Source organism: Ursus arctos, unplaced genomic scaffold (genome assembly GCF_023065955.2).
Source record: "Ursus arctos isolate Adak ecotype North America unplaced genomic scaffold, UrsArc2.0 scaffold_2, whole genome shotgun sequence".
Lineage (NCBI taxonomy): Eukaryota > Metazoa > Chordata > Mammalia > Carnivora > Ursidae > Ursus > Ursus arctos.
In genome coordinates, this window is record NW_026622874.1 from 83,338,796 (window position 1) to 83,362,282 (window position 23,487).

Consider the following 23,487-nt stretch of genomic DNA (forward strand, 5'->3'; position numbering starts at 1 on the left):
GGGGTGCGGGTGGGTGGTGGTGGTGGTCCCTGTTCAGCGGGGAGCCTGCCTCTCCCTCTGCCCCTCCCCCAGCTCATACACTTTCTCTGTCAAATAAATAAAAAGCTTAAAAAAAAAAAGAAGGGCCATTTGGAATTTCCCTCTGCCTGGTTTCTCAGCCACTTTTACACTCCCCCAACTCCTACCCTTAGTTCCAATCATGCTCACCTTTGTGAAGTTCTCCTTTCCTCTTTCTACTTGGAATACCCTTCCAACCCCCACAGACCTGGGAAACTCCTACTCATCCCTTAGAACCCTGTTCAAAGGTCACTTCATCTGTAAAGCCTTCTGGTACCCCTGAACAGATTGAAAGCCTCCCTCTCTGGACCCTATCACCCAGAGGATCCTCACTTTCTAAGTATTCATCACTCTTGGTCCCTGGGAAGGTAGGAATTTTGTCATATGACAAATATATTAACTGATGAATAGATGACTTCCATTTGTCCCCACTGTCCACTTTAGAGTCTTTGTCCAAAGTCTGTCTCACAGAGGGACGCCTGGCTGGCTCAGTCAGTACAGCATGTGACTCTTAATCTTGGGGTTGTGGGCTCAGACCCCACACAGGGTATAGAGATTACTTAGAAATAAAATCTTAAAAAAAAAAAAAAAAAGGGCTATGTGTCACAGATAGCTGGATTCAAAGCAAATTACAGGCCGCGGACCAGCCTGCTAACCACAATTGCAAATCTTGCAAAGCGATGCTGGGAAACTATTAGAATTTGGCAGTTAGACCAGCTGATGACTGCCACTTCTGAATTCACTGGTCTGACTGATGGGGCCCTTATTTCTTCCATAAGATCTTCACTTGATTCCCTACTATGTGTCAGGCAATAGACCAGGCACCATGGTTATAACCAAGAATGAGACAAACTACCTGTCTTAATCTTACATTCTTTAGAGTAAGGGAGGCAGGAAATACGTACAAGCATGCTGTATAACTCGTATAGTAGTATTATGTAGAAACAAATAAAGTAGGATAAAGGCAATGGGAATGAAATTCCAAACTTTGTTACAAGAACGATCATTTCTAGAAAAGATCCTCTCTGACACTAACAGAGAATGCGCTGAGGGGAAGGAACCACTCTCCCTACTCAGTACAGTGGGCCCCCCTGCAGCCACGATCCTATTGCGTGACTCTGTCCCACTGGCCACAGTCGACTGGACCACGGTAGACAGCTGACCCAAGTGAGGCCCATCAGATTCCTTCTGGGAATCTGGACATGGAATACTGGTTATCTAACTGGTAGTGTAGGATAAGAGAAAGGATTTGGATTTAAGGCTGGGGCAGTTGTTGGCCAAGTATAGAGAGAAAGAGAAAGCCGGCCTGGAGAGGGAAGACGAGGGGAGTGGACCCAGCTAAATGCTAGAGACTGTGGTCTCAGAGGGATAAAAGTGGGGTTCTTGGGTTCCAGTGGGTTTGCAGGTACTGATTCCAGTCTCTTGAAAGGTCCAGCTGGAAGTCCTCCTGTTTGGATCAGTCAGAGTCCTACCTCTTCCAATAAATTCCTTTTGCAGTTCAAATTAGTCTGAGTGTGCGGGCACCTGGGTGGCTCAGTTAAGCATCTGCCTTCAGCTCAGGTCCTGGGATCGAGCTTTGTGTTGGGCTCCCAGCTCAGCAGGGAGTCTGCTTCTCCCTCTCACCCTGCTCCTTCTCTCTCTCAAATAAATAAATGAAATCTTAAAAAAAAAAAAAAAGTTAGTCTCAGTGTTTCTATGCTTTGCAATCAAGATCACCCTTCTAAGAATGAAAATACTGGTGGTGATGATGATGGTAAGAGATAACACTGGTTAAGTGCCAGGCATTGTTTTAAAAATTTTCCACATAATATCTATTTTAATCCTTATACAATCTTTGAGACAGGAACCCTTGCCAGCCCCATTTTACAGATGAGGTAACTGAAGTACTGAAGTCACATGCTGAGTAGGTGGTAGAACTGGCTTTTGAGTCTAGCTAGCTGGCCTCCACGGCCTTTACCACTTCACTGTGCTCTCAGAAGTGCTGGGGGATGGGGCGCCTGGGTGGCACAGCGGTTAAGCGTCTGCCTTCGGCTCAGGGCGTGATCCTGGAGTCCTGGGATCGAGCCCCACGTCAGGCTCCTCTGCTGTGAGCCTGCTTCTTCCTCTCCCACTCCCCCTGCTTGTGTTCCCTCTCTCACTGACTGTCTCTATCTCTATCAAATATATAAATAAAATCTTAAAAAAAAAAAAAAAAAAAGAAGTGCTGGGGGATGGACTTGAGGTTATTTCCAATGCGTGGAGTCCCTTCACACACACCCACGGTACTGAGCAAAGCCCCCAGTCTGAAGACACAGCTCCCTCCAACTGAGGAAGTGGCAGCAGCTTTATCAACTCACGAGCCAGTTTCTCATAACCGTGCTTTGTGCTGTAGAAGCAGAGACCCTGATGTCACTCTGTAGCTAAGAGGTGGCTTGGACTCTGGGTTGTCATAAGCCTGAGTTTAAATTCTTGCTTTGCCTCATACTACAACCTCAGGACAGTTCATTAACTCTTCTGAGCCTCAGTTTCCCTACTTATAACACAAATAAGAACACCTCTCTCATGGGGTTGTGCAAATCGAATGGGGATGGACCACTACAATGTTTCTCATTTGGAGGCTGGCTGCCACATGGGGAAAGTCTAGAAGCCCCAGTAGGGTCTTTAAAAAAAAAAAATGTTTATTTTATTTATTCTCTTTCCAGTCTTTATAGACAGCCACCATCTTCCTTCCACTTTAGCCATTCCTGTTTACCCCATTAAGAACATCTATTTCGGGGCGCCTGGCTGGCTCAGTTGGAAGAGCATGCGACTCTTGATCTTGTGAATTCGAGCCCCATTTTGGGCACAGAAATTAAATAAAAAAATAAATAAAAAGAGCGTCTTATTTCAGAAACCTGTACACAAAGACTTACAAAAATGGACAGAAGAAGAGATGGATATGAAGAAAAAGGTGTAAAACAGGCAGGGCGAAGGTCTCCAGTCCAAGGACAAGGCCTGGAGAACTGGAAAAGAGAAAGAGATGACCTTTAGAGAAGGTGACATAAGATGCCCCAAGTGCAAGGACATAGAACAGTATGAAATGCAGTGCTCACCCTTGGCAGACGGTCACTTCTCCTCTTACAAGCCCCAGAAGGTGTGCTGTCCAGTTCAGCCCTGCGTGCGCCAGCCATTCTTCCCTGCTCCACATCCCAATGGGGCCCAAGGACCAAGACCCATGTGTCCAGGGAGCTGCCATGCTGTTAGGGGCTGACCTGCATCCCCTCAACACTCATGCTGAAGCCCTAACCCCCAGGACCTCAGAAGGGGACTGGATGTGGAGACAGGACCCCTAAAGGGGTTTGATAAAGTTACAACTGGGCCATTAGGGTGGGCCTTACTCCAACCTGACCCATGTCCTTATAAGAGGAGATGTGAACACCCAGAGAGATGCCAAGGACACACACCGAAGAAAGACCATGTGAGGACACAGAGAGAAGGTGGCCGTGGGCAAGGCAAGGAGAGAAGCCTTTGGGAAGCCGCATCTGCTGATACCTTGAGCTTGGACTTCCAGACTCCCGAATTTTGAGAAAACAATCTTCTGTTGTTTCAGCCACCTGTCTGGCAGTCTGAGCTGAACGCAAACCAGCCCCTAACCTGCGCCATGTAACGTGCTGTCCGAACCAGACACGAGGTGAGAAGAAGCCATAAATGTACTGTGTGCATCTGGAGACTTTCCACTCGGGTTCCTTCCACCGGTGGGCTCTAGGCCCCTCTGCTTCCTTCTGAAGGCAGTTTCCAGGACCGTCCAGGTTCCTAGGGACACCTCCACTGTCCTGTACATCTTCTCTCTAGCTGGAAAGCACCTTCTGTATTCGTTCCCGCACTTCCTTCGCTCCCAAGGACACCATCATCTCAGCTACAGGGGGGCCTTGCTAAGAATAAAAAGAGAAAACATTGCCTCATCGCCTTGAGCTGCCTAAAGAGCGAACGTCTAGCCTTGGTCCGCAGGCGCTTTGCCCCAGCCAACCCCAGTGCTGCCGCCTGCAGCCCAAGGGGCACAGTTAGCCTTCTATTGTCTTTACTTTCTGTGGCTGAGGCTGGCTGCCAGGAGCCGTGTTCCCGTGCTGATCCATCAACCGCCCCCATCAACCGCCAGCTCCATGCAGGTAGGGAGTGTGTTTCATTCACTGCTGTGCCCACTGTACCCGACATGGTGCCTGCACACAGTAGGTATTCCATAACTACTATTTGCTGAATGACTGAATGAAGGGAACAATCGTGTTTCATTTGTCTTTGTACCCCCAAACCAGAGCTTAGTGCTGGCCAGTGAATGTCAGCTGAATGGATGAATAAGGGGCTCCAGGGAACAGTCCGGCCCATCTGCCCACTTACCACCTGTCCGCTGAGGGCCATTCGGAGGAGCCGCATCACAGTACTGTGTTTGGTCCCTTCCAGACCTTCGGATACCTTCTTCAGTTCTCTATTCAGCATATCCCGAGTTAAGGTCGTACTGGGTCCTCCTAAAAGCCTAGGAAAGAGGGGCACCTGGCTGGCTCAGCTGGAAGAGCACGTGACTCTTAATCTCAGGGTCGTGAGTTCAAGCCCCATGTTGGGTGCAGAGATGACTAAAAAAGAAAATAAATAGTGGCGCCTGGGTATCTTAGTCGGTTAAACATCCGACACTTGATCTCAGCTCAGGTTTTGATCTTGGGGTTGTGAGTTCAATCCCCACATTGGGCTCCACGCTGGGCATGAAGCCTACTTAAAAATAAATAAATTAATTAATTAATTAAAAATAATAATAATAAAATAAATACATAAGCTTAAAAAAATAAACAAAAGCCTAAAAGAGAGCCAGTCTATGGGGGCAAGTGGCAAGTAGGTGAGATGGAGAATTTGAGAAGATTAATGGTCAGCTGTGACTGTTTAAGCCAGTATTCAAGCCTGCTTAGGGGAGAAGGGAGGGAAGGAAGATCTACTACCCCCTTCCCATCCAAGTTAAGGAAGAAAAACCACCAAGAGACCACATACACAGATAACCCAAGCACAACCTTGGAAGACTTCATAATAAGAGTATTTACAAATTTCTTTCTCAGTGTTATGTGATCTCTATGCCTCAGTTTTCTCATCTGTAAAGCAGGGATAATAACACAGTCTCCACCTCACAGGGCTCTGCTGGGGCTAACTTAAAACTTGTCAGGCACTGAGTACACTGCCTGAACAGTCAGTACTCCAAAGTAGTAGATCTCGTATTTCATTAAAAGATTAAATATTAGCTGACATTTATCATATCCAAGAGCTCAAAGACACTGCAAGAGAATCTAAAAACAACTTAGGAACAGGTTAGACATAGGATGGAAGAAGGAAGCCCTCTGGGAAATTACCTGAAATGCAGTGGACAGAAGACTGTTTGGGGGGTGGGGGGAAATGTAGCACAGGACAGGAAGAAAGATATCAGGAGACCCCAGCTCCCATAATAGCACTGCCACCAACTTGCTACCAACATTCTTTTTTTTTTTTTTTCAATTTTTAGGGCAGCAACCACGCTCTTGCACTCCCCCTTGCCTCCATTCTGGGACACAGCAAGATTTAGGCCTATCAGGTCGGCACATCCATGCTGGCCTTTATGAACTCCCCAGTGAAGTCACAGATGCCACCTTCCCAGTGGCCGGGAACCGCATCTTGCACAGCTGCATGAAGAGGTAGGTGACCCCGGCTTGCATGCACTCCCAGAAGGCCTTGTACTCAGCAGGCTGCTGCACTTGGACATGATGAAGTAGGGGAAGGAGGCCAGGGTGAAGCAGTTCCCAAAGTGGAAGAGGGTCACAGTGCCCGCTGCCCGGGGCCACCAGAGCACAGGTCTTGGTGTTAGCCGGCCTGGGGGCCCCTTCTTGTTACAACCATTCTTTGCTCATAAGTTGAAGCACTTAAGACCTAAAATCCAACAAGCCAGCCACTGCTCGCTGCTTTCCTGGCAGGCCAGCTGAGATTCTCTCTCACAAGTGCGCTCGAGTTTCAAGAGACTCCCCAGTCAGTTAGAGCTGGACTTGCCAAAAAATAGTAATAACAACTCTGAGTTGGAGCAAAGGACAGGAGCAGGGTGGGGTCGGTCTATTTTACCGCCCCTTCCCAGTTCCCTTCAGCTACTATGGAGACTCCAAACCAGAAATGCTGCAGAGGGGCTGGGGCTGGAGAACTTCACCGGCGTGGATGAGCCACGATGCCGACTGTGATGCTGCCTGGGCGCTTTGTGAGAGGGCTATTGGCCCCAGGGCATTTAGAAGTAATGTGAAGAGACTGCCTCTTTGTACTGACAGATTCCCTCTCTAACCCTAGTATTTGAGCAACCGAGTTTCAATGGGAGGCAAAAGTAACCATTCTTATTGCAGCGTTACCTGGGCCACATGATGACTGTTGTTTCCAAAATCCAGAAAATATAAAATGCAATGTGGGAAAAAACAGGTACTCTCCTCCACGTCACTGTGGGGAAGCAGGCTGCCAAGGATCTGGTGGAAGTGACAGGCCCCAGGTGGCCAACAATGGCAGCTCAGGACACATTAGAGCTGGCCCAGAGCTTGGCGTGGGCACAGAAGGGACTTCGAGAAATCTGGCGTCTCCAGAACGCTTGGGTGTCGATTTTCCTGCCTTGAATGGGAGCCCCAGACTGTCTCTGAAATCTAACCCCGTGGCAGGTATGGGAAGTTAAGGCAATAGCCCCGGTGAATCAGAACTAAGAGCCCCTATGTTGGAATGCCCTAAATTAAGGGAGTATTGATAATAATGGCTCTTGGGAATTTACCCTGGAGATACACTTGCAAACCTGCTTAATGATGTCTATACTTGGCTATTCACTGTGGCATTGTTTGTAACGGCAAAATTTGGAAGCAGTCCAAATGTCTATCAATTGGAGATGAATTAAATAAGTTACGGTAAAGTGGTTTCATAATGGGATAGGTGCAGCTGTAGAAGAGAATGAGAACGCTCTCTAGGCACTGGGCAGATCCGCAGCTATCTTAAGTGAGACAGACAAACAAACCAAAGACACGGAACAGTGTTACTGATTTTTGTGTAAAAAAAAAAAAAAAAAAAGGACCATTTAGATTTAATTAGGAACAGTAGTAACGTACGGAGTGTTCTACAACTGGGCGGATGGGGAACAGGATAAAAATGGGTTTCCCAATTATCTACCTTTTTATTTTTTTTTTTTTTAAAGATTTTATTTATTTATTTGACAGAGAGAGAGACAGCCAGCGAGAGAGGGAACACAAGCAGGGGGAGTGGGAGAGGAAGAAGCAGGCTCCCAGCGGAGGAGCCTGATGTGGGGCTCGATCCCAGAACCCCGGGATCACACCCTGAGCCGAAGGTAGACGCTTAACGACTGAGCCACCCAGGCGCCCCAGCCAATTATCTACTTTTTAAATACTTTCGAGGCTCTAAACCCAGGTTTGAGAGACTTGAATGTGTTTATAATCAAAATGTTAAATTCAAAATTTAAGAACTCCTCAGAATGGCGCCATATACACATACTGTTGAATACTCTGACATTATACAAAGGAAACTGCTAAGTGTGGTGCATTTCTGTTGGGGGCTGGAGTAGAACAGAAAACACACTTTTTTGCGAGAGACCTTCTTGTACCATTTGTATGATACTGTATCATTTGCCATGTACTTGTTTTCTTATCACTTCCAAATGTGTATTATAACAATATATTGAGGTTTCTAAGTATCAGCCACTGTCCAAGCACTTTGTACAGAGGAACATATGGCCTTGTAGGCCCAGCCTGCCTGGGTTTGAATCCCCGCTCCTCTAACTAATGATTTTAGACAAGTTACTTAGCCTCTCTGTGTCTCGATTTTCTCATCTACAAAATGGGGATATAACATTTTAACCTGATACTTCATTAGGTTGCTGTGAATTTAAGTGTGTATACACACACACACACACACACCCCACACACACACGTACGATGTATACATACCTAACGTACAGAATATACAAAACAGCCCACTGCAGGCATGTGCACAGCAAATACTTATTACCTACTTTAATCTTCAAATAAAGGTGGGAGGAGGTAAGTAAAAAGGACATTGTGGGTTTTGCTGCCCAGCGTCCATCGGCCTTTCTCCTGATACCCCAAATCTCCTTGGGGAATCCCCTGGCTCCCAGTTTCAGCCCATGTGCCCCAGCTGGGGGTCCATTTAGAGCCCAGGAGATAAGCTAACCATGCTGGTTGGCACGTCACACTCCGCAGGCTTTGATGACTGGTTCAGAAAACGAGGCTAACGGAGCTCTGTCGGAGCTCATCTCAAGACACAGCTGAGGCTTTGTGGGGTTGGGGCAGTCTTACAACCAGAGCACAGATTATGAGAGAGGCTGTCAGCAGTCCCTTCTTATTCTTTCTCCCTTTCTGGATAAAATTTTTAGCCAGTCTCATGGCTACCAAGTTAAAAAAAATTTACATTTTCCAGACTCCCCTGTAGCTTGGTGTGGCCACCAAGACAGGTATTCTAGCCATCAGGATACAGGTGGAAACGAATGTGTAACTCTTAAGTCAGGTCCATAAGGGGAAGGAGCTTCCTACCCGTCCCTCTTTCCTCCTTCCTCTTCTGGCTAAATTGTGGATAATCTGTGAGCCACTCTGCACTGTGTGGACAAGAGCAAAGTCGAGGGACAGCAAAACCCTTGAGAACTGGGAAAAGCTCTTCAGCCCTGGACAGCCACTCCCATGTGGGTAAGTACTGTGGCTTCTGTTGTCTGGTAGAGAGTCCCACCCTCCACCCACCCAATGTGGGGTCCCTGCAGAAAAAGGAGCCGGCGTGGAGAAGTGTGGCTCAGAAAGTCAAAGGAACAGAGAGATAAAGTAGATCTTGGTGACACATTTTTGGCTCCTGCATGAGGCTGGGCCTACGCCAGCTTTGGTTGTTTTTCTGTTCCTGTCACGGTAAGAACTAGAGCGTCATCTCTACCTTAGAGACGAGGAAACGGGAGTTCAAAGAGCTGAAGTTGGCCACAGCGACGCGGTGTGGGCAGAACAACTGGGTAAGTGGCAGTATTGGGAGGGAACCCTGGGGGACCCAACCCCAAAGCCTAAATATGCTCCCCCTTCTGGGGAAGGTCTGGGCTCCTCTGGGGAAGGCCCCTGCCAAACAAAACCAGTCAGCGCTCATTTTACCCAGACCCTCTTGCCAGCCATGGGGTGGTGCAGGGTTCCCACAGCCAGCCCTGGGGGAAGAGGGTCCCAGGAGGGAGAGGGAAGTCAGGTGCGGAGCCTTGAGCTTGGCCTGTAGGAACTCACCCCAGCACGCGCTTTGCAATCACATCCACCTCCTCCGAGATGGTGCCCAGCTGCGCTCGGCTCACTGCAGGGCGAGTCCACAGGTACGAGTGTGCTGGGGAGACCAGATCCTGCAGGCGGCAAACGTGACCCTGGGCGGGGGGGGGAAGAGGCAGTCACTGGATGGGCTGTGGACAGGGCTCGGACACACCAGGACAGGGAGTAATGGCGGCGCCATCCACTCCCGCAGTCTCCCGGAGCCCCCTGAGGCCACACCTGTCTCAGCAGGATGATCCTCTCCACGTAGGCTGGGTCCAGCACCTCCTTGTCTTGCAGCTGGCTCCCGAATGTCTCTTCCACCAGGGCCTGCAGCTTCCCCACCAGCCGACGCCTCTGGGTCTCGCTGCTCACCAGACGACAGAGGTGCAGCCTGTAAGAGAAGCCAAGGGACCGTCCTGACGTGGCATTGCCAGCCCACCCAAACCCTCTCTCCCCAGGGAAGTGGGGGCGGGGGTGGAAGAATGACACATTATGTGAGCTGCCCCCCCCCCCCCCCACAGCCTAGAAACAGAATATACAGGAAAGGGATCTAGCCAAGGTCTGCAGCAGCCTGAGAGCCCCTAAGCAACCCAGAGAGATATCCTGTTTTCAGTGTTTCTAAAATTGTAGCTAACATTTTAAACTAAGAAGAGATCACATAAAAATAGAGATTTCTGGCTTCTCTCGGGAAATCTGAAGATCTGGCTGCAAAGGGCCTGCATTCCACAGGCTTTGATGGCTAGCACAGAGTGGAGGCCACCCAGCTTACAGGCACAGTATGCTCCAGTCTGCCAGGCCCTCTGCTCCCCAGTGCCTCTCCTGGCCTGCCACCCTCCCCTGTGCTGCCGGCCTGGCCTCTACAGACACCTGAGTTTACAAGGCAGACTCTGCAAGGGTCTGCCTACTGACACAGCTTAAAGCATGGGGCTCTGGCACAAAGAGGCTGAGGTTAAGAATACGGATTTCTAGGATTTGAAGCCAGGGGACAGCTCAGAGGACAGAGCTGCTTGAATTCAGGGCTCACAGTTAAGAAGTTCAGGTTTTCTTATCAGTTCAACTGTTCTCCTTTCCAGAATTCTTCTAACTGCCCTGTTCCCTCTCTTTGGAAGCAGCATAGCCTCGAAGTAGGCCCTGTCAGTCCTCAGTCCCCTCCCTAGGCTGCCCTTACCCTGTCCCCAGCAATGTCAGAGGGACCCAAGAAGGAGAGGTACAGGGCCGAGGACCAATCTGTAGGGGCTTGGCCCTTGTCCCTGGCGTGGAAGGCAGGCAGCAGCGGTGGGTGAGTATCTCCTGGGCTCTGGAACCGGACAGGCCTGCAGATCAGACCAGCCCTGTGAGATGTCTGCAGCAAGTTACATGAACAGTCAGAGCCTCGGGATGCTCATTGATCATGCGGGGATGATGGGGGGTGGGGGGGGGCCTCCATCACAGGGTGCTGTGCAGGTTAAACGAGGGACCATCTGTAGAGCACAGAGCACAAGGTAGCTGGAGACGGGCAGGGAGTCAGAACAAAGCCTCCCATACATCAGCAGTGGAAGGAGGAGACCCTCTGGGAAGCTATCTACAGCACACAACTGTCCAAAAAACATAATGATTTTCTTAAAAAGGAATTAATACCACATGCTGAAACTGTTCCTAGGACTGCCGCAGCAGTGAGATGAGACAGTAGAAAGAAAGCAATCAAGAGACCCTAGTGGCCAAGCTTGAGATACACGTGTCAGGTCCAGGGCCTGGGAGGCAGTAAGTGCTAGACAGACGGTAATTACTGTTACTACTCGCGTCACACCTCTAGTACTGCTGTGACAACTCCTATTACTACCTTTACTACTAGCACGGAAATAATCAGCAGTGGCTGGATACTAGAAACATCTAAACATGATAGCTTGGGCTGCATTAAACCCGTGGGTGTCAGTTCCAACACTGCATCTCCTCCCTGATTCACGGTGAGCAAAGCCCACCTCTACCTTCTTCTGGCTGCCCTCATGCTTCAGGGGGGACTGGAACGGGTCACCAAATATCTCCACATCCTGTCCCCATTTCCCTGAGATACTGGTTTCCCTACACTCAGTAAGGTAGGGTACAAGTTGCATTTGCTCTTGAATGCCCCATTCGAGAGATGCCTGCTGTTTACTGTGTGAACTTGGGCTAGCTATGGAACTGTCTGGGTTTCTGTGTATGCAAAACAGAATGGAGTCAGGCCACTGACCTCAGAGGTCTATGGGAGAAATAAATGAAGTAACGTGTTTAAGACACCTGCAGTCAATGTGAACTCTGGGCTCACACAAGTAAAGCACAGAAAGGAGCCTGTCCCCAGACCGGGGCTCAGGAGATGGCATCAAGGAGTCCCTTGTCCCTTAAGTACACATCTGTCCACTGGCTTTACCACTGAGGCCCTTAGGTGTATATCTCAACAGTGATCTGAACCTAACTGGATTTAGAGGCGTGATGAAGAAGTGCATGAAATGTACAACAGGCGCCACGAGACAGTGCTCATTCACTGTTGGCTGCAGAAGTAGGGGATGATTCCGAGATGAAGATGCCCCTTCTCCAGGCCGTGGTTAACAGAATCCAAGCCAGGGATGCCGGGACAATAATGACAAAAACAGCACCTACCATTTACTGAACACTTTCTACATGCCAGGGGCTGTGCAAAGTACTCTGATGCAACATTTAATTTCATTGAACTCTGAAGACAATTGCACAAGGTGGGTACTGTTATTAGCCCCATGTTCGAGAAGAGGAAATAGAGGCTCCAGGAGGTTAGGTGACTTACATGCTCTGTGTCAGGTCACAGAACCTTAGACGCCTGAGCCCACAGTCAAATCAGGTCCGTGTGACCCTCCGCCCTGGGGACGCATCTTCAGCAAGAAAGCCCTTTTCTACCAGTGCCCCACACCCCCAGGCTCCCCACTCACCTGTTGAATTCTGGGAGCTTCTCCAGGTCCAACAGGGCTGAGTGGCAGGTGATCCGGGTCAGGTCAAACTGTGTTATCAACTCTGGCAAGGTCCTGCCCATCTGGTTCTCTGCAAGTAGGCATGCCCAGCCTCAGCCCCTGCCTCTCCTTTCAATCACAACAGAGGCTGGATGAGCACGTCCTGGGTTCCCCATTCCATACCAACCAACAGGATTCAACTTCTAGCTCTTTCATAGATCAAGGGCCCGAATGAGCCTTCATTTGCAGAAAGGATTCTGCACTCAGAAAAAACAAGTTTGAAAACAATCAGGCTAAATGACCCTCACAATGACTCGAGCTGCAGGAATAGCATGCTCACAGTCTGGCTGTGCCCAGAGATTCTGATTCCACTGGTTTGGGACGCGGCCTGAGCATCAGTACGTTTTACGAGCCTCCCGGGTGATTCCAAGGCGCAGGCAGTGCTAAGAACTGCTGTGTTGGGAGCCCCTCCTCCTGAGCAGCAGCCCCGTCCCATACAGTCAGTGGGCATTGTGGTCAGGCCTGGGCCTCAAGGGAGCCTCTGCCATGTCTCTTACAGGCTGTGTGACTTTGTTAAGTCACTCAAACCCCTCCGAGCCTCTCCATCATCTTAGAAACAGCAGGGACAATAAATACCTCTTAAGGATACTTTAAAGAGTAAACCAGGTAAAAGCAGAATAAACAGTAAGCAGACGGTCACTGCCACATTTTCAGAAATCCCCTCCACCAAGAGGTCATCCTAATCTGGTACTTCTTTAACCTTTGGGCTCTAAGTCTTGGGCCAAGGATAAAGGCACAGCTGGAATAAACTAGGCTCATAGTAATCTCAGTAATATTGTTGGAACCCATACTTGCCACAGTGGTAGTCACATAATTGTCATGATTATAAGGTCTATAATTTCCATGCTTACTGCAGGGCAGATACTTTGCTGGGTGCCTCATACTCATGAGCTCAGTGCATCCTAACCCTAAGAGGAAAACGCTTATCTCCATTTTACAGACGAGGAGGGTGAGGCTCAAAGACCATAATAAGCTCCTTAAGAGCACTGTTGTAGTCCCAGCCTTGGACACAATTTCTGGCTCAATAAACACAAGAATGAACTTGGGCAAGACTGCAGGTGGCACAGCCGGGGCTGAAGACTGGGTGGGCCTGAACCAAAGCCCTGCTCCTCACTGCTATGGTCCCACGGGGACCTCCCAGGTGGGTGGGTACCTGCAAACCCGGAGCCACAGTTAGTGATGATATCAAGCAAGGCATCTGGCAGGAAGTCAGCAGCTGCAAAATGCTCCAGGAAAATGTCCCCTTGCCTCTTGGACAGCTTGCTGCCATCCCTGTTGAGGAGCAGGGGCAGGTGGGCAAAGTGAGGTGGCTGCCAGCCCAGGGCCTGGTAGAGGAGCAGATGCTTGGAGGTGGAGACCAGCCACTCGGAGCCCCGCAACACGTGGCTGATGCCCATGTGGTGGTCGTCCACCACGCAGGCCAGGTGGTAGGTGGGGAAGCCATCGCTCTTCAGGATGACCGGGTCCCCCTCCACATGCGCCACCTCATGCCGATTCCAGCCATACACCAGGTCCTGGAAGGCCGGCGCTTCCCCCTCCAGGCGGAAGCGGATGGCAGGTTTGGGGCCTTTGGCTAGCTTCTGGGCCACCTGCCCATGGCTCAAGTTCCGGCACCGATTGTCATACCTGTTGGGAAACAGAGCAGCATAGCAACTGGGGTACCAAAGACAGATGGGTTCCGTCTTCATCTCTGATAATTAGATGACCTTGGCAAGTCATTTACTTCTCTAGCTCTTTTTCCAGTCTCGACCAGGGATAAGAAGAGGGATATATCAATAAACCAAGTGAGATAACAGCATGGCAAGACACTTAATGCCTACCTGCCAGCCTGTCCCTCTTCTTCGTTAGCAAGGAAATGGCAAAATGCCGAGTCCCAGGGGTTGAATCACAGCTGGTATAGCCGATCATGCAATCTCTTTACCTTATGCCAGCAACTGGCCCAGGTAGGACCACTCTCCTCACTGAGACTCAAAGAAAAGTCTGCTTGGGGGCAGGGGAGAGTTAGGGTCCTGGGAAAGATTTTCTCTCCAATTGAGAGTGAAAGAGCCACCAGAGGAAAACCCCCCGTTTTATACCCTGCCTTCTCCTTCTGTGCTCTTCAGCTGTTGTCCTAGGAGGACAGAATGCTTGAAGCCACCGCAGCCACTTGCAATGGATGTGGGGTGGGGCAAGGGAGGCAGGGAGGAGCCAAAACAGAGCCCTGATGTCTTGAAGCTGCTGGTTTTATCCTTGGGTCTCTCATCCCCAGACTTTCTTTCCTTTTTTTTTTTTTTTTTTGCAATAAGATGGGTTTTACTAAGCATGGAGACAGGACCCATGGGCAGAAAGAGCTGCTGCCTCACCTCCAGATTTCTGCAGAGTACATGGTAAATGTCTCTGGGATTATGCCCTGGCTACTCCAAATATGGTCTGTTAACCACCCCCCCACCGCCCAGCAGCAGCCCCACCAGGGAGCCGGTCCGAAATGCGCCATCTCAGGCCCCACCCCAGACCTGGTGGATCTGAATCTGCATGTTAACTAGATCCCCAGGTGAGCTGCCTGCACATGAAAGTACGAGAAGCTCTGGCTTGTCCCCCATTTTTGAAATTCTTTATTTTTTTTTAAGTAAACTCTACCCTCAACATGGGGCTTGAACTCACAACCCTGAGATGAAGAGTCGCATGCTCCACCGACTAAGCCAGCCCCTGGTTTGGCCCTTTCCCACAGGGCATTCCATTACTTGCTCCCCAAAGCATCCTGATACCAAATGTAAAGCTTGAAAACATACTCCTTAACACAGAGCTAAGTGTTCAATTAGTAAATGGCTGGGTGGATTCCACGACAGAACTTGACCAAATTTTAAAAAAAGAACCTTCTGCCAACAGACAAGTGGACTGTTTATAATAAAAGAACAATTCTGCAATGAATGTCAAGACCTCATACAAACATCCAGCCCTTGTCCAAACAGTTCGTTTAAACTGGAACTCAGGGTGGCACTTGGCTGGCTCGGTCAGAAGACCATATGACTCTTGATCTCGAGGTTGTGAATTCAAGCCCCACGTTGGGCATACAGATTGTTTAAATAAACTTTTAAAAAGTTTTTAAAATTCTTTAAAAATAGGGGCACCTGTATGGCTCAGCTGGTTAAGCATCTCTCGATTTCGGCTCAGGTCGTGATCTCAAGGTCATGAGACTGAGCCCCACACTGGGCTTCGTGCTCATCGTGGAGCCTGCTTGGGATTCTCTCTCCCCCACTGCCCGTTCACCCAGCCCCCATGTTCACACACCCGCGCTCTCTCTCTCAAAAAAACCCAAAAAAACAAAAAAAAAAAAAAAATAAATAAAATTCTTTAAAAATAAATAAATAAATAACTGGAACCCAGACGTCCTAACACCACTGCTGATAAGAAGCAAGGTGGTCAGGGCCACAGGGCAGTGTCTATCAAAGCTCCAAACTGGCCCTGCATTTCCACATCTAGGAAGGTCTCCAACAAACGCCCCGCACATGTGTACAATGAGGTATGTCAATGTGATCCACCCCAGCTCTTTTGCTGTAACTACAGATTAGAAATGGCAGAAAGATTCATTAGTAAGAAACTGGTTAAGGGCTGGTCCATTTGTACCGTGGAATATTGTGCAAGTCTAAGAAAAATCTATGGGCCAGTACAGACTTGGTCTCCTCAAGACGGTAAGTGGGAACGGTAGGTTGCGTAGTCTGCATATTGCGTGGGGCTGCTGGAATGGTGGAGAAGAGAAACAATACACATTTCTCGGGGTCTGCGCTGAATGTCTCTGGAGGAGACCTAAGAAGATTCTAACAGCATTTATCTATGATGAGGGAAATCGAGTGGCCAGAGTCAAGGTTAGGAAAGATCTTTCTATATATATCTCTCTGGACCTAAAAACATTTTACTTCATCAGAACAACCAATAATTGAAATGACATGTTAGTACTGCCCCAGAGCCATTGTGCCAGGCAGCTCCGACGTGGCCCCAGTGACCCTGCCTCCGGGGTTTCTGCCCCCAGGGCATCCCCTCCCTGGAGCGTGGGCTGGACCCAGCGGCTTCCTTCTTATGAACAGAATGCAGCAGAAGTGACGAGATGTCACTTCCTCGATTCGGTTATGAAAAGACTCTGGCTTCTGCCTTGCTTGTTTGCTTCTGCTCTCCGTCCGGCTCACTCACAGCGAAGACAGCTGCTGTGCTGGGAGCTGCCCTGTGCCCAGGCCCGCGTGGCAAGGAGCTGGTGTCTCCAGGCGACAGCCAGTGTGGCCCGAGGTCTGCCAACAGCCTCATGAGAGAAATGGAAGCCGATCTTCCACAAACCAAGCCTGAAGAAAACCACAAACCTGGCCAAAACCTTGACTGCAGCTTTGCGTGAGGCCCTGAGCCGAGGGAGCCGGCTAGGCCATGTCCAGGCTGCTGACCCACAGAGGCCGTGCGGTGACCACAGTCTGGGGGTGATTTGTTATGGAGCAACAGCCCAGGGACACATGTAACTTTAGGGATGCAGCCTCGATAGGCCGGGGCTCTCACCGGGGCGTCTGGTGGTTCCTCAGGGCCTCCTTCTTCAGGAGCTCCAGCCGCTGTGGTGAACAGAAGCAGGGGTAAGCGGCGCCGGACTCCAGCAGCGCTTCTGTGGCCTGGGCGTAGAGCTCGAGCCGCTGGGATTGCTGGTAGGGCCCAGCAGGACCTCCCCGGCGGGGGCTCTCATCAGGCGGGATACCTGCGACACAGCAAGAGACCATGATCACCAAATATTAAAAACGAAGATAATCACAACACTGGTTCCCGGGCACTGTTTATGTGCTGTTGGTACACAGTAAAGTTTGTAATCCTCACAACATTCCTCAAGCTCATTACTATTTCGATCTCCCTTTTACAAGTAAGTTGAAAGAGAGGCTAAGGGCCCAAGGTCATGGGGCCTGACGGAGAAAGAGTCAGGGAGGTGTGCTGCCTCTGCAGTCCACGCTCTCGACGGCACTTCCTCTCCACCCACCCCTTCCCCGGCGAGTGGGGGGGAGCCCAGGTCTGGAACAGCTGGCTCAGGAGAACAAAGCATGGTTCAGGGCACAGTCTGTCAGGCCCTGGCTGGACTCCGGGTCCTGCGCCTGGGTAGCTGTGACACGGGATCCTGAAGATGTGTGAGAGCTGCAGGGCCAAGCACCTGCCAGGCTGTTTTTACGTTCTGTGATCTCCACTAAGCCTCAGAACTGCCCTACCACGCAGATGTCATCCTGACGCCCATTCAGTAAGGACACTGAGGCACAGACGGGCTCCGTTCCCTCACTTGGCCAAGGACAAGGGGTGCAACTGCATTGGAACCCAGGCTAGCAGGCCCCAGAATCCAGCCTTTAACCACTCATCGTACTGCCTCAGCATCCGCCCCTGCGAAGCGGAGCTGACGGTCCACGTGCGGGGCGGCAGCGAGAACTGGACACATCAGCACTTACACAGCACTCAGCGTGAGGCTCACCGGCAGAACCGCCACACTGGGTGCTGTGAAATGAAATGTGACCTGTTCTAAGTCACAGCCCCAACCCAAGGTCCCTTTTCCTCAGGTCACAAAGGACAGATGTAACCAATAAACACTTCCCCTACAGACAGAAGGGACACAGGTGAGCCGGATGGTGGTGTTTCTGCCCTCAAATCGCTTTCCAGTGAGTTAGGAAGGTAGGGACATGATTAATCCTGCATACCCAACATTAATACAGGCTCTGCAGGCAGACAGGCCTGGGTTCGCACGCACTGGCCTGCTCCGAGGCCTTGAGCAAGTCACCTTTCAGAGCTTCCATTTCTTTGTTGCAAGTAAGAACTCTCCTGGGCGTCACCATGACGTCAGCACGATACGACACAGGTGAAGTGCTCAGTGCACTGTCCCCTAAGTGCTAGGCCCTCAGCCAGTTTGGGCTGTGATCATGATCCTTCAGCTCCCTCTCCCACTGGGTCTCTATTTCTTCATTTGTCAGAAAAGACAGTGGCTCAGGTACATTTGGGAGCCCCTTCCTGGCCAAACCTTAACACGTTCAGCACTTGAAACACCCCAGGGTTTAAGGGTGATCCCACTAGGGGAACTGAAAATGTATGTTCACGTATAAGCTAGTATAGAAGTGTTCATAGCAGTTCCATTCACTGGAGTCAAAAAAGTGGGGCACCCGGGTAGCTCAGTCAGTGACGCGTCCGACTCTTCATTTCGGCTCAGGTCATGATCTCAGGGTCCTGAAATCAAGCCCCACATCAGGGTCCATGCTCAGCAGGGAGTCTGCTTGAGATTCTCTCTTTCCCTCTGCCCCTCCCTAAAATAAATAAATCTTTAAAAAAAAAAAAAAAAGACTCAAAAAAGTGGAAAGAATCCAAACGCCCATCCACTGATGAACGGAAGGTGGTATCTCCATCTAGTGAACAGTATTTGGTCACAAAATGGGATGGACTATTGACACATGCTACAGCACAGAACCCCTCTGCTAAGTAAAAGACAGTCACTAAAGGTACATATTATCCGATTCCATTTATCTGAGATGTCTGCAGTAGGCACACCACACAGGCAGAAAGTAGACTAGCAACTGCCAGGGGCTAGAAGGAAGCAGGAATAGGAAGTAACTGCGGATAGGTACAGGGTTTTGTTTCGGGAGAACAGAAATGTTCTGAAATTGGATGGTGGTGATGGCTGGCATCATAGTGAATACACTAAAAACCACTGATTTGTACACTTTGAAATGGTGAATTACCTATCAGGTGAATTATATGTCAATTACCAAAAAAAAAAAAAAAAAAAAAAAAAAACACCCACAAAACCAAAAACCAAAACACACAGGATGACTCCTGAAGCAGGAAGCTATAGAAGTCAGCTGCCCCTCTGCCTCACCACAGAGCTGGTGGGGGGAATTCTGCTAAGGGGCCGCAGGCCGCATTCACACGGCCTCAACAGGGGCTCCGACGGTGGGACTTCTTCATCACTGTACCGCTCGTGCCTAGTCCAGTGCCTGACAGTAGCAGGCCCTCCCGGAAATCCAAGTGCTCAGCCTGGCCTGCCTGGCACTATGTGGTTTAGCTCTGGCCAACCCGTCTTCACATCTGCAGTCCCTCTGCTTTGGGTCACTGTGCTTGGGACACGCCGGCATCTTCGCTGCTTCTCTAACACATCCTACACTTTCCTGCAGCAGGGCCTTCCTATCTCCTCTTCCCTCTGCTTTTGAACAGCCTTCGCCCAGGTAACCACGGGGCTGGCCCTTCACTGTGCAATCTGCTTTCAGGTCACCTCCTCTGAGAAGACCACCTTGTCTGAGAGAGGATCCTTCCCTGCCAGTTCTCTAACCTGTCACCCTTGTCTCCACAGCACTCATCAATGCTTACAGGGAGAATGAACGAATCTGTTCATCTGTCCTCCCCTACTTACTGGGCACTGGGTCTCTGTTCAATGCTGGAACAGGACCTTCATTACAGTAAGTGATCTTCGTGAATCACTTCCTTTATCCAACTAATCTTGACTAAGCATCTGCTATAATGTTCCATGACAGAAGGTACAAATGAAATCAGTTTTTGCCCTTTGGGAACCCAAAGTCTCGTTAATAACTTACCTGAGATTAAGATACACATCTCATAAAAGTCTTGGTATTTTGGTATTTTTCCTTGGGGAGCTTAACTGGTTATACCTGTCCTGACAGGTAGGCGACTGTTGACCCAGGGAACACGCATTCCTCCTTGTCTTTGAGGAGTTTAGGAGGCCTCTGGATTAAACGTCCCACAAGACTGACTTTAGAGGCTACACACATTTTGTTTGGCTCACACAATGTGGTTTAAAAAAAAAAAATCTGGGCTCAAATTTAACAATGGGAAGTATTCATAAAAAAAAAATAGTAATGAAAACCTGGATTTCTGGCTCCTATGGGAAGTGAGATTGAACATGGGTTCCCACATGGGAACTGGGGGCTGGAGCTTTCTCCTGCTCACTACAGGCCTAGTCTCTCCAGTTCCCTCTTATTTTTGGCCTGTGTTTCCCGTCTGCTCCCAAGAGGACCTGACCTGAGATTCTAAGGTAAGAACAGGAACCTCAAAACGGCCTTGGAGCCTTTCCTCAGGGAGCTTCATCATGTTTTGGGAAGGCACGTGCCACCAGAGGCAGCACAAATGTACCCATCTCTCCACAAAGTCCTCGTTCTCCATCTTGGGGCCCATGAGAAGACCTACAGGTTCCTTTCCCTGCTCCCTCTTTCCCGTTGGAGAAGGGTCCTTCCCTGGCCTGCCTCACCTGCCCACTCCAGCATGTCCTCAATATTGTCCGCTGCCCCAGGCACAAGGCGGGTCTGATCCGTGTCCTCCAGCCTGAGGATAAAGCTCCCTTGGTGCTTCTTGGCAAAGATATAGTTGTACAAGGCAGTGCGGAGACCGCCCAGGTGCAAGAAGCCTGGGAAAAGAAGAGAACAGCTCAGACAAGACAAGGAAGATGAATGGACATGCCTTGGCCAAGAGGCAAACAAGCCCTGCTTGTAACAGGATGCCCCAGGGAGTATCAAAGCTCAAGAAACAGCTACCCCGTCCCCTCTTTCCAGCCAGGACCCAGAGAGACGGCCACAGAGGATGGGAATGGTCCGTTCATTTAGCCCCTTATCCTGGAAGCAGAAGACCACCCACGTTTTAGAGCGTGTAATGTTGTAAAAAAGACTCCAACTCTCCCCAGCTGCACCCACTGTTCTATTTTGAGATTTGCCTCAAGGCCAAGTTTTCACCCAAATGAGGCCAAGCAGAGGATTATCCACGCAAGCCATATCACACATGCACTTAATGGGTGCAAATTCAGGGATGTGCTTGGGTAGAAAAAAAAGGTATTACAAACTGAAGATACCATACAATTACATTTTGCATATACTCTCTGATTTTCACCTGAAGTTTTGGCTTTAAACACTACCCAAAAGTAATACTTGATTCCACTATATTTCTCTTCACCTGAGTTCAAACTCCTAAGATTTTACCTTTCCATCATTCCTAACAGCTTAAAATGAAGCATTTTCCCATTTCCGCTTATCCTGTCTTCTTTGGTCCAGGCCACGGCCCTGTCCCCACGATAAGCTTCTCTACATCTACAGGAACAGGACGCAGCACAGGACACAAAAAGCTCTTCTGTAGTCAGGCAGACTCCCGTTCAACACTGACTGTGACTTTCTGCTAGTTATCGCAAGGCCACCACAAAACCAGTAGTCCCCAAGATGGAAGACGGGGGTCCAGTAATTGAAAGCAAGATCTCTTAAATCAAATAAATCTGGATTTAAATTCTGCATCCATTTACTGGTTGCTATCTATCCCTTGGGCACTCTACTTCACTTGTCTGAGCTTCAATTTCATTGTGAGAGATTAAAAACAAAAAATAGAAACCTCCCTTACAGAGTTGTTTGGAGACTAAATGTTGATCAAACTACAGCTTTCCATTAATTTTAGCAATTAGTGATCTCAGTTGCTTGGTAATTCTTTTGTCTGTCTATACTCAACAGCCTTTTCCACATGCAAATCAGCAAGGAAAATGAGAACTATAATCATAATAGAGAATATTGTTTATTAAGCTCTAGGAGTACCAGACCTTGCTAAGTGCCTCAGCTGCATTAGCTCAAACCCATGAGGCAGGTACCATCACTAGCCCTGTTTGACAGAGGGTAAAACTCTGAAGCTCAGAAATGTTATGCAATTTGCCCATGTCAAACCGCTGAGAAGTGGCAAAGCCCATAATCTGGACCAAGCCAATCTCAGGCCTTGGCACCTGCATACTAAGAGTGCTCTGCAAAGCAAGGTGCAGGCCAGTACTGGTCTGCAAAATGTTGCCAGTTCACAACAAGTACAGAAATCGAGAATAAATGTTTAGAAACTTAACAGCAATTTGACAATTTTTTATCTGATGAATCTAATAAAAATAAGCTCACGTTTTGTATGCTTTTAATATTTTTCCTTTTTACTAACTCATTTATATTGGTTCTAAAAAAATATTTATAATCAATTGGGAATTAAAAACCAGTCCTGTCACAATGGTTTGAGAAGCCCACTCTGCACTCTACTGCCTGCCAGGAAAGATCCTGTCACTCTGTGTAGCTGGGATCTTGCCACAAAGGAAGTCTTACATGTGGACCCTAAGGTTCAGAATGAGAGAGGCATGCTCGGTGTGGAGAGGGCAGAAGGTGGTCTCCCTGAGAAAAAAAACCTGGGGAACTAGGGGGAAGGCCATGACAAGATCTCCACTAGGGTAAACAATGAGCCCCTGCCTCACTCTCTGGCTTGCTGAGCGCCAATACCACTAACCACACGGCCTTTCCTTTGTACCTGCAAGTTCTTGTGCCCTTAAGGTTCCTCCTACAGGCTTCAGGGTGGCTAGCTTGTCTTTTGGTTCTCAGCTCAAACGATACGTCCTAAATAAGATCTTCTAGAGCTTCCTACCTAAACCCCAGCTCCCTACTCCGCTTCATTTCTCACATGACACATGTGACTGTCTAAAGGTACCGTTACTTTTACACGTTGTTTGTCGCGGCCACTACAGTGTATGCTTCTTGAGAATAGGAGCCATACGTTCCCGATGACCACTATATCCCAACGCCTAGAACGGTATCTAGTACACAGTTTGTATTCGATAATTTATTGAATACACGAATCAGAGACCTAAAGAGATGGTACACAAAGAACTTCCTGGCTATGTGAATAATTTCCGCTCGTGGACCTGCTTCTGCCTCTGTAAAATGGGGTCGCGCTGCCCGCCCAGGCTGACTCCACCGGAAGGGATTCGTTCGGGAACATTCGGGGGGCGGGCACGGGACGGTGGACATCGACCTGCAGCGTCACGTCCGCCAAGGTTACCTGTGGGACTGGGGGCGAACCGCACTCGCACCGCAGCCCCGGGATCGGTGCCCAGGCTAGCCTCGCGCCGTCCCACGGGGCGGCCCAAGGCCGCAGGGCGCCTCGCCGACTGCAGCAGCCTCTTCAGGAGCACCGCCATGTGGGATGGAAGCGCACACGTGGGCTTCCCCGTGCATCACTTCCGGGGGGCCTCTCCCAGCCAATCCGTTTCTGCCACAGAGGGCAAAGCCCCGCCCCTTAAAGGCGCAGGCCTCCTAACTAGCAAGCCCACGCTCCCCCCTCCCCCCCGAGCGGCTGCGGCCCCACTCGGCCTCTAGGGGGCAGAGCCTACTGAGCGGCCGATTTCCCGGACCCGC

At 49.6% G+C, this 23,487-nt stretch overlaps 2 protein-coding genes across 3 annotated transcripts in view; both read right to left on the bottom strand.

Annotated features, from left to right (window-relative positions):
- GGA2 (golgi associated, gamma adaptin ear containing, ARF binding protein 2) overlaps positions 1-3,651 on the bottom strand; it is a 43,019-nt gene extending 39,368 nt beyond the window's left edge. The window contains exon 1 of the mRNA XM_057314784.1: positions 3,568-3,651. The gene's annotated coding sequence lies outside the window, so the exon portion shown is untranslated. The remainder of the gene's footprint in view (positions 1-3,567) is intronic.
- On the bottom strand, positions 919-23,314 carry EARS2 (glutamyl-tRNA synthetase 2, mitochondrial). 2 transcript variants are annotated; one of them, XR_008960269.1, is made up of 10 exons: positions 23,132-23,296; positions 20,550-20,705; positions 16,838-17,027; positions 13,476-13,948; positions 12,245-12,353; positions 9,567-9,720; positions 9,312-9,442; positions 4,408-4,543; positions 3,129-3,947; positions 919-3,038 (listed from the first exon to the last, which is right to left on the bottom strand). XR_008960269.1 is itself a non-coding variant. In XM_026515605.4 (9 exons), the coding sequence occupies exons 1-9, from the start codon at positions 23,268-23,270 to the stop codon at positions 3,864-3,866; spliced, it is 1,572 nt and encodes a 523-aa protein (XP_026371390.1). In that variant the 5' UTR covers positions 23,271-23,314; the 3' UTR covers positions 919-3,863. The 2 variants fall into 2 exon arrangements, 1 of the variants encoding a protein (XP_026371390.1); XM_026515605.4 differs by having other exon boundaries at positions 919-3,947; positions 23,132-23,314.
- Between the last annotated feature and the right edge of the window lie 173 nt (positions 23,315-23,487).

Coding starts and splice junctions, on each gene's coding strand:
- EARS2 (XM_026515605.4), bottom strand. CDS start 23,270: ATGGCGGTGCTCCTGAAGAGGCTGCTGCAGTCGGCGAGGCGCCCTGCG. Junction 9,721..12,244: donor AAGCTCCCAGAATTCAACAG/GTGAGTGGGGAG, acceptor CTTCTCTTACAG/GCTGCACCTCTGTCGTCTGG. Junction 4,544..9,311: donor ATTGCAAAGCGCGTGCTGGG/GTGAGTTCCTAC, acceptor CCTCTTTCCTAG/GCTTTTAGGAGGACCCAGTA.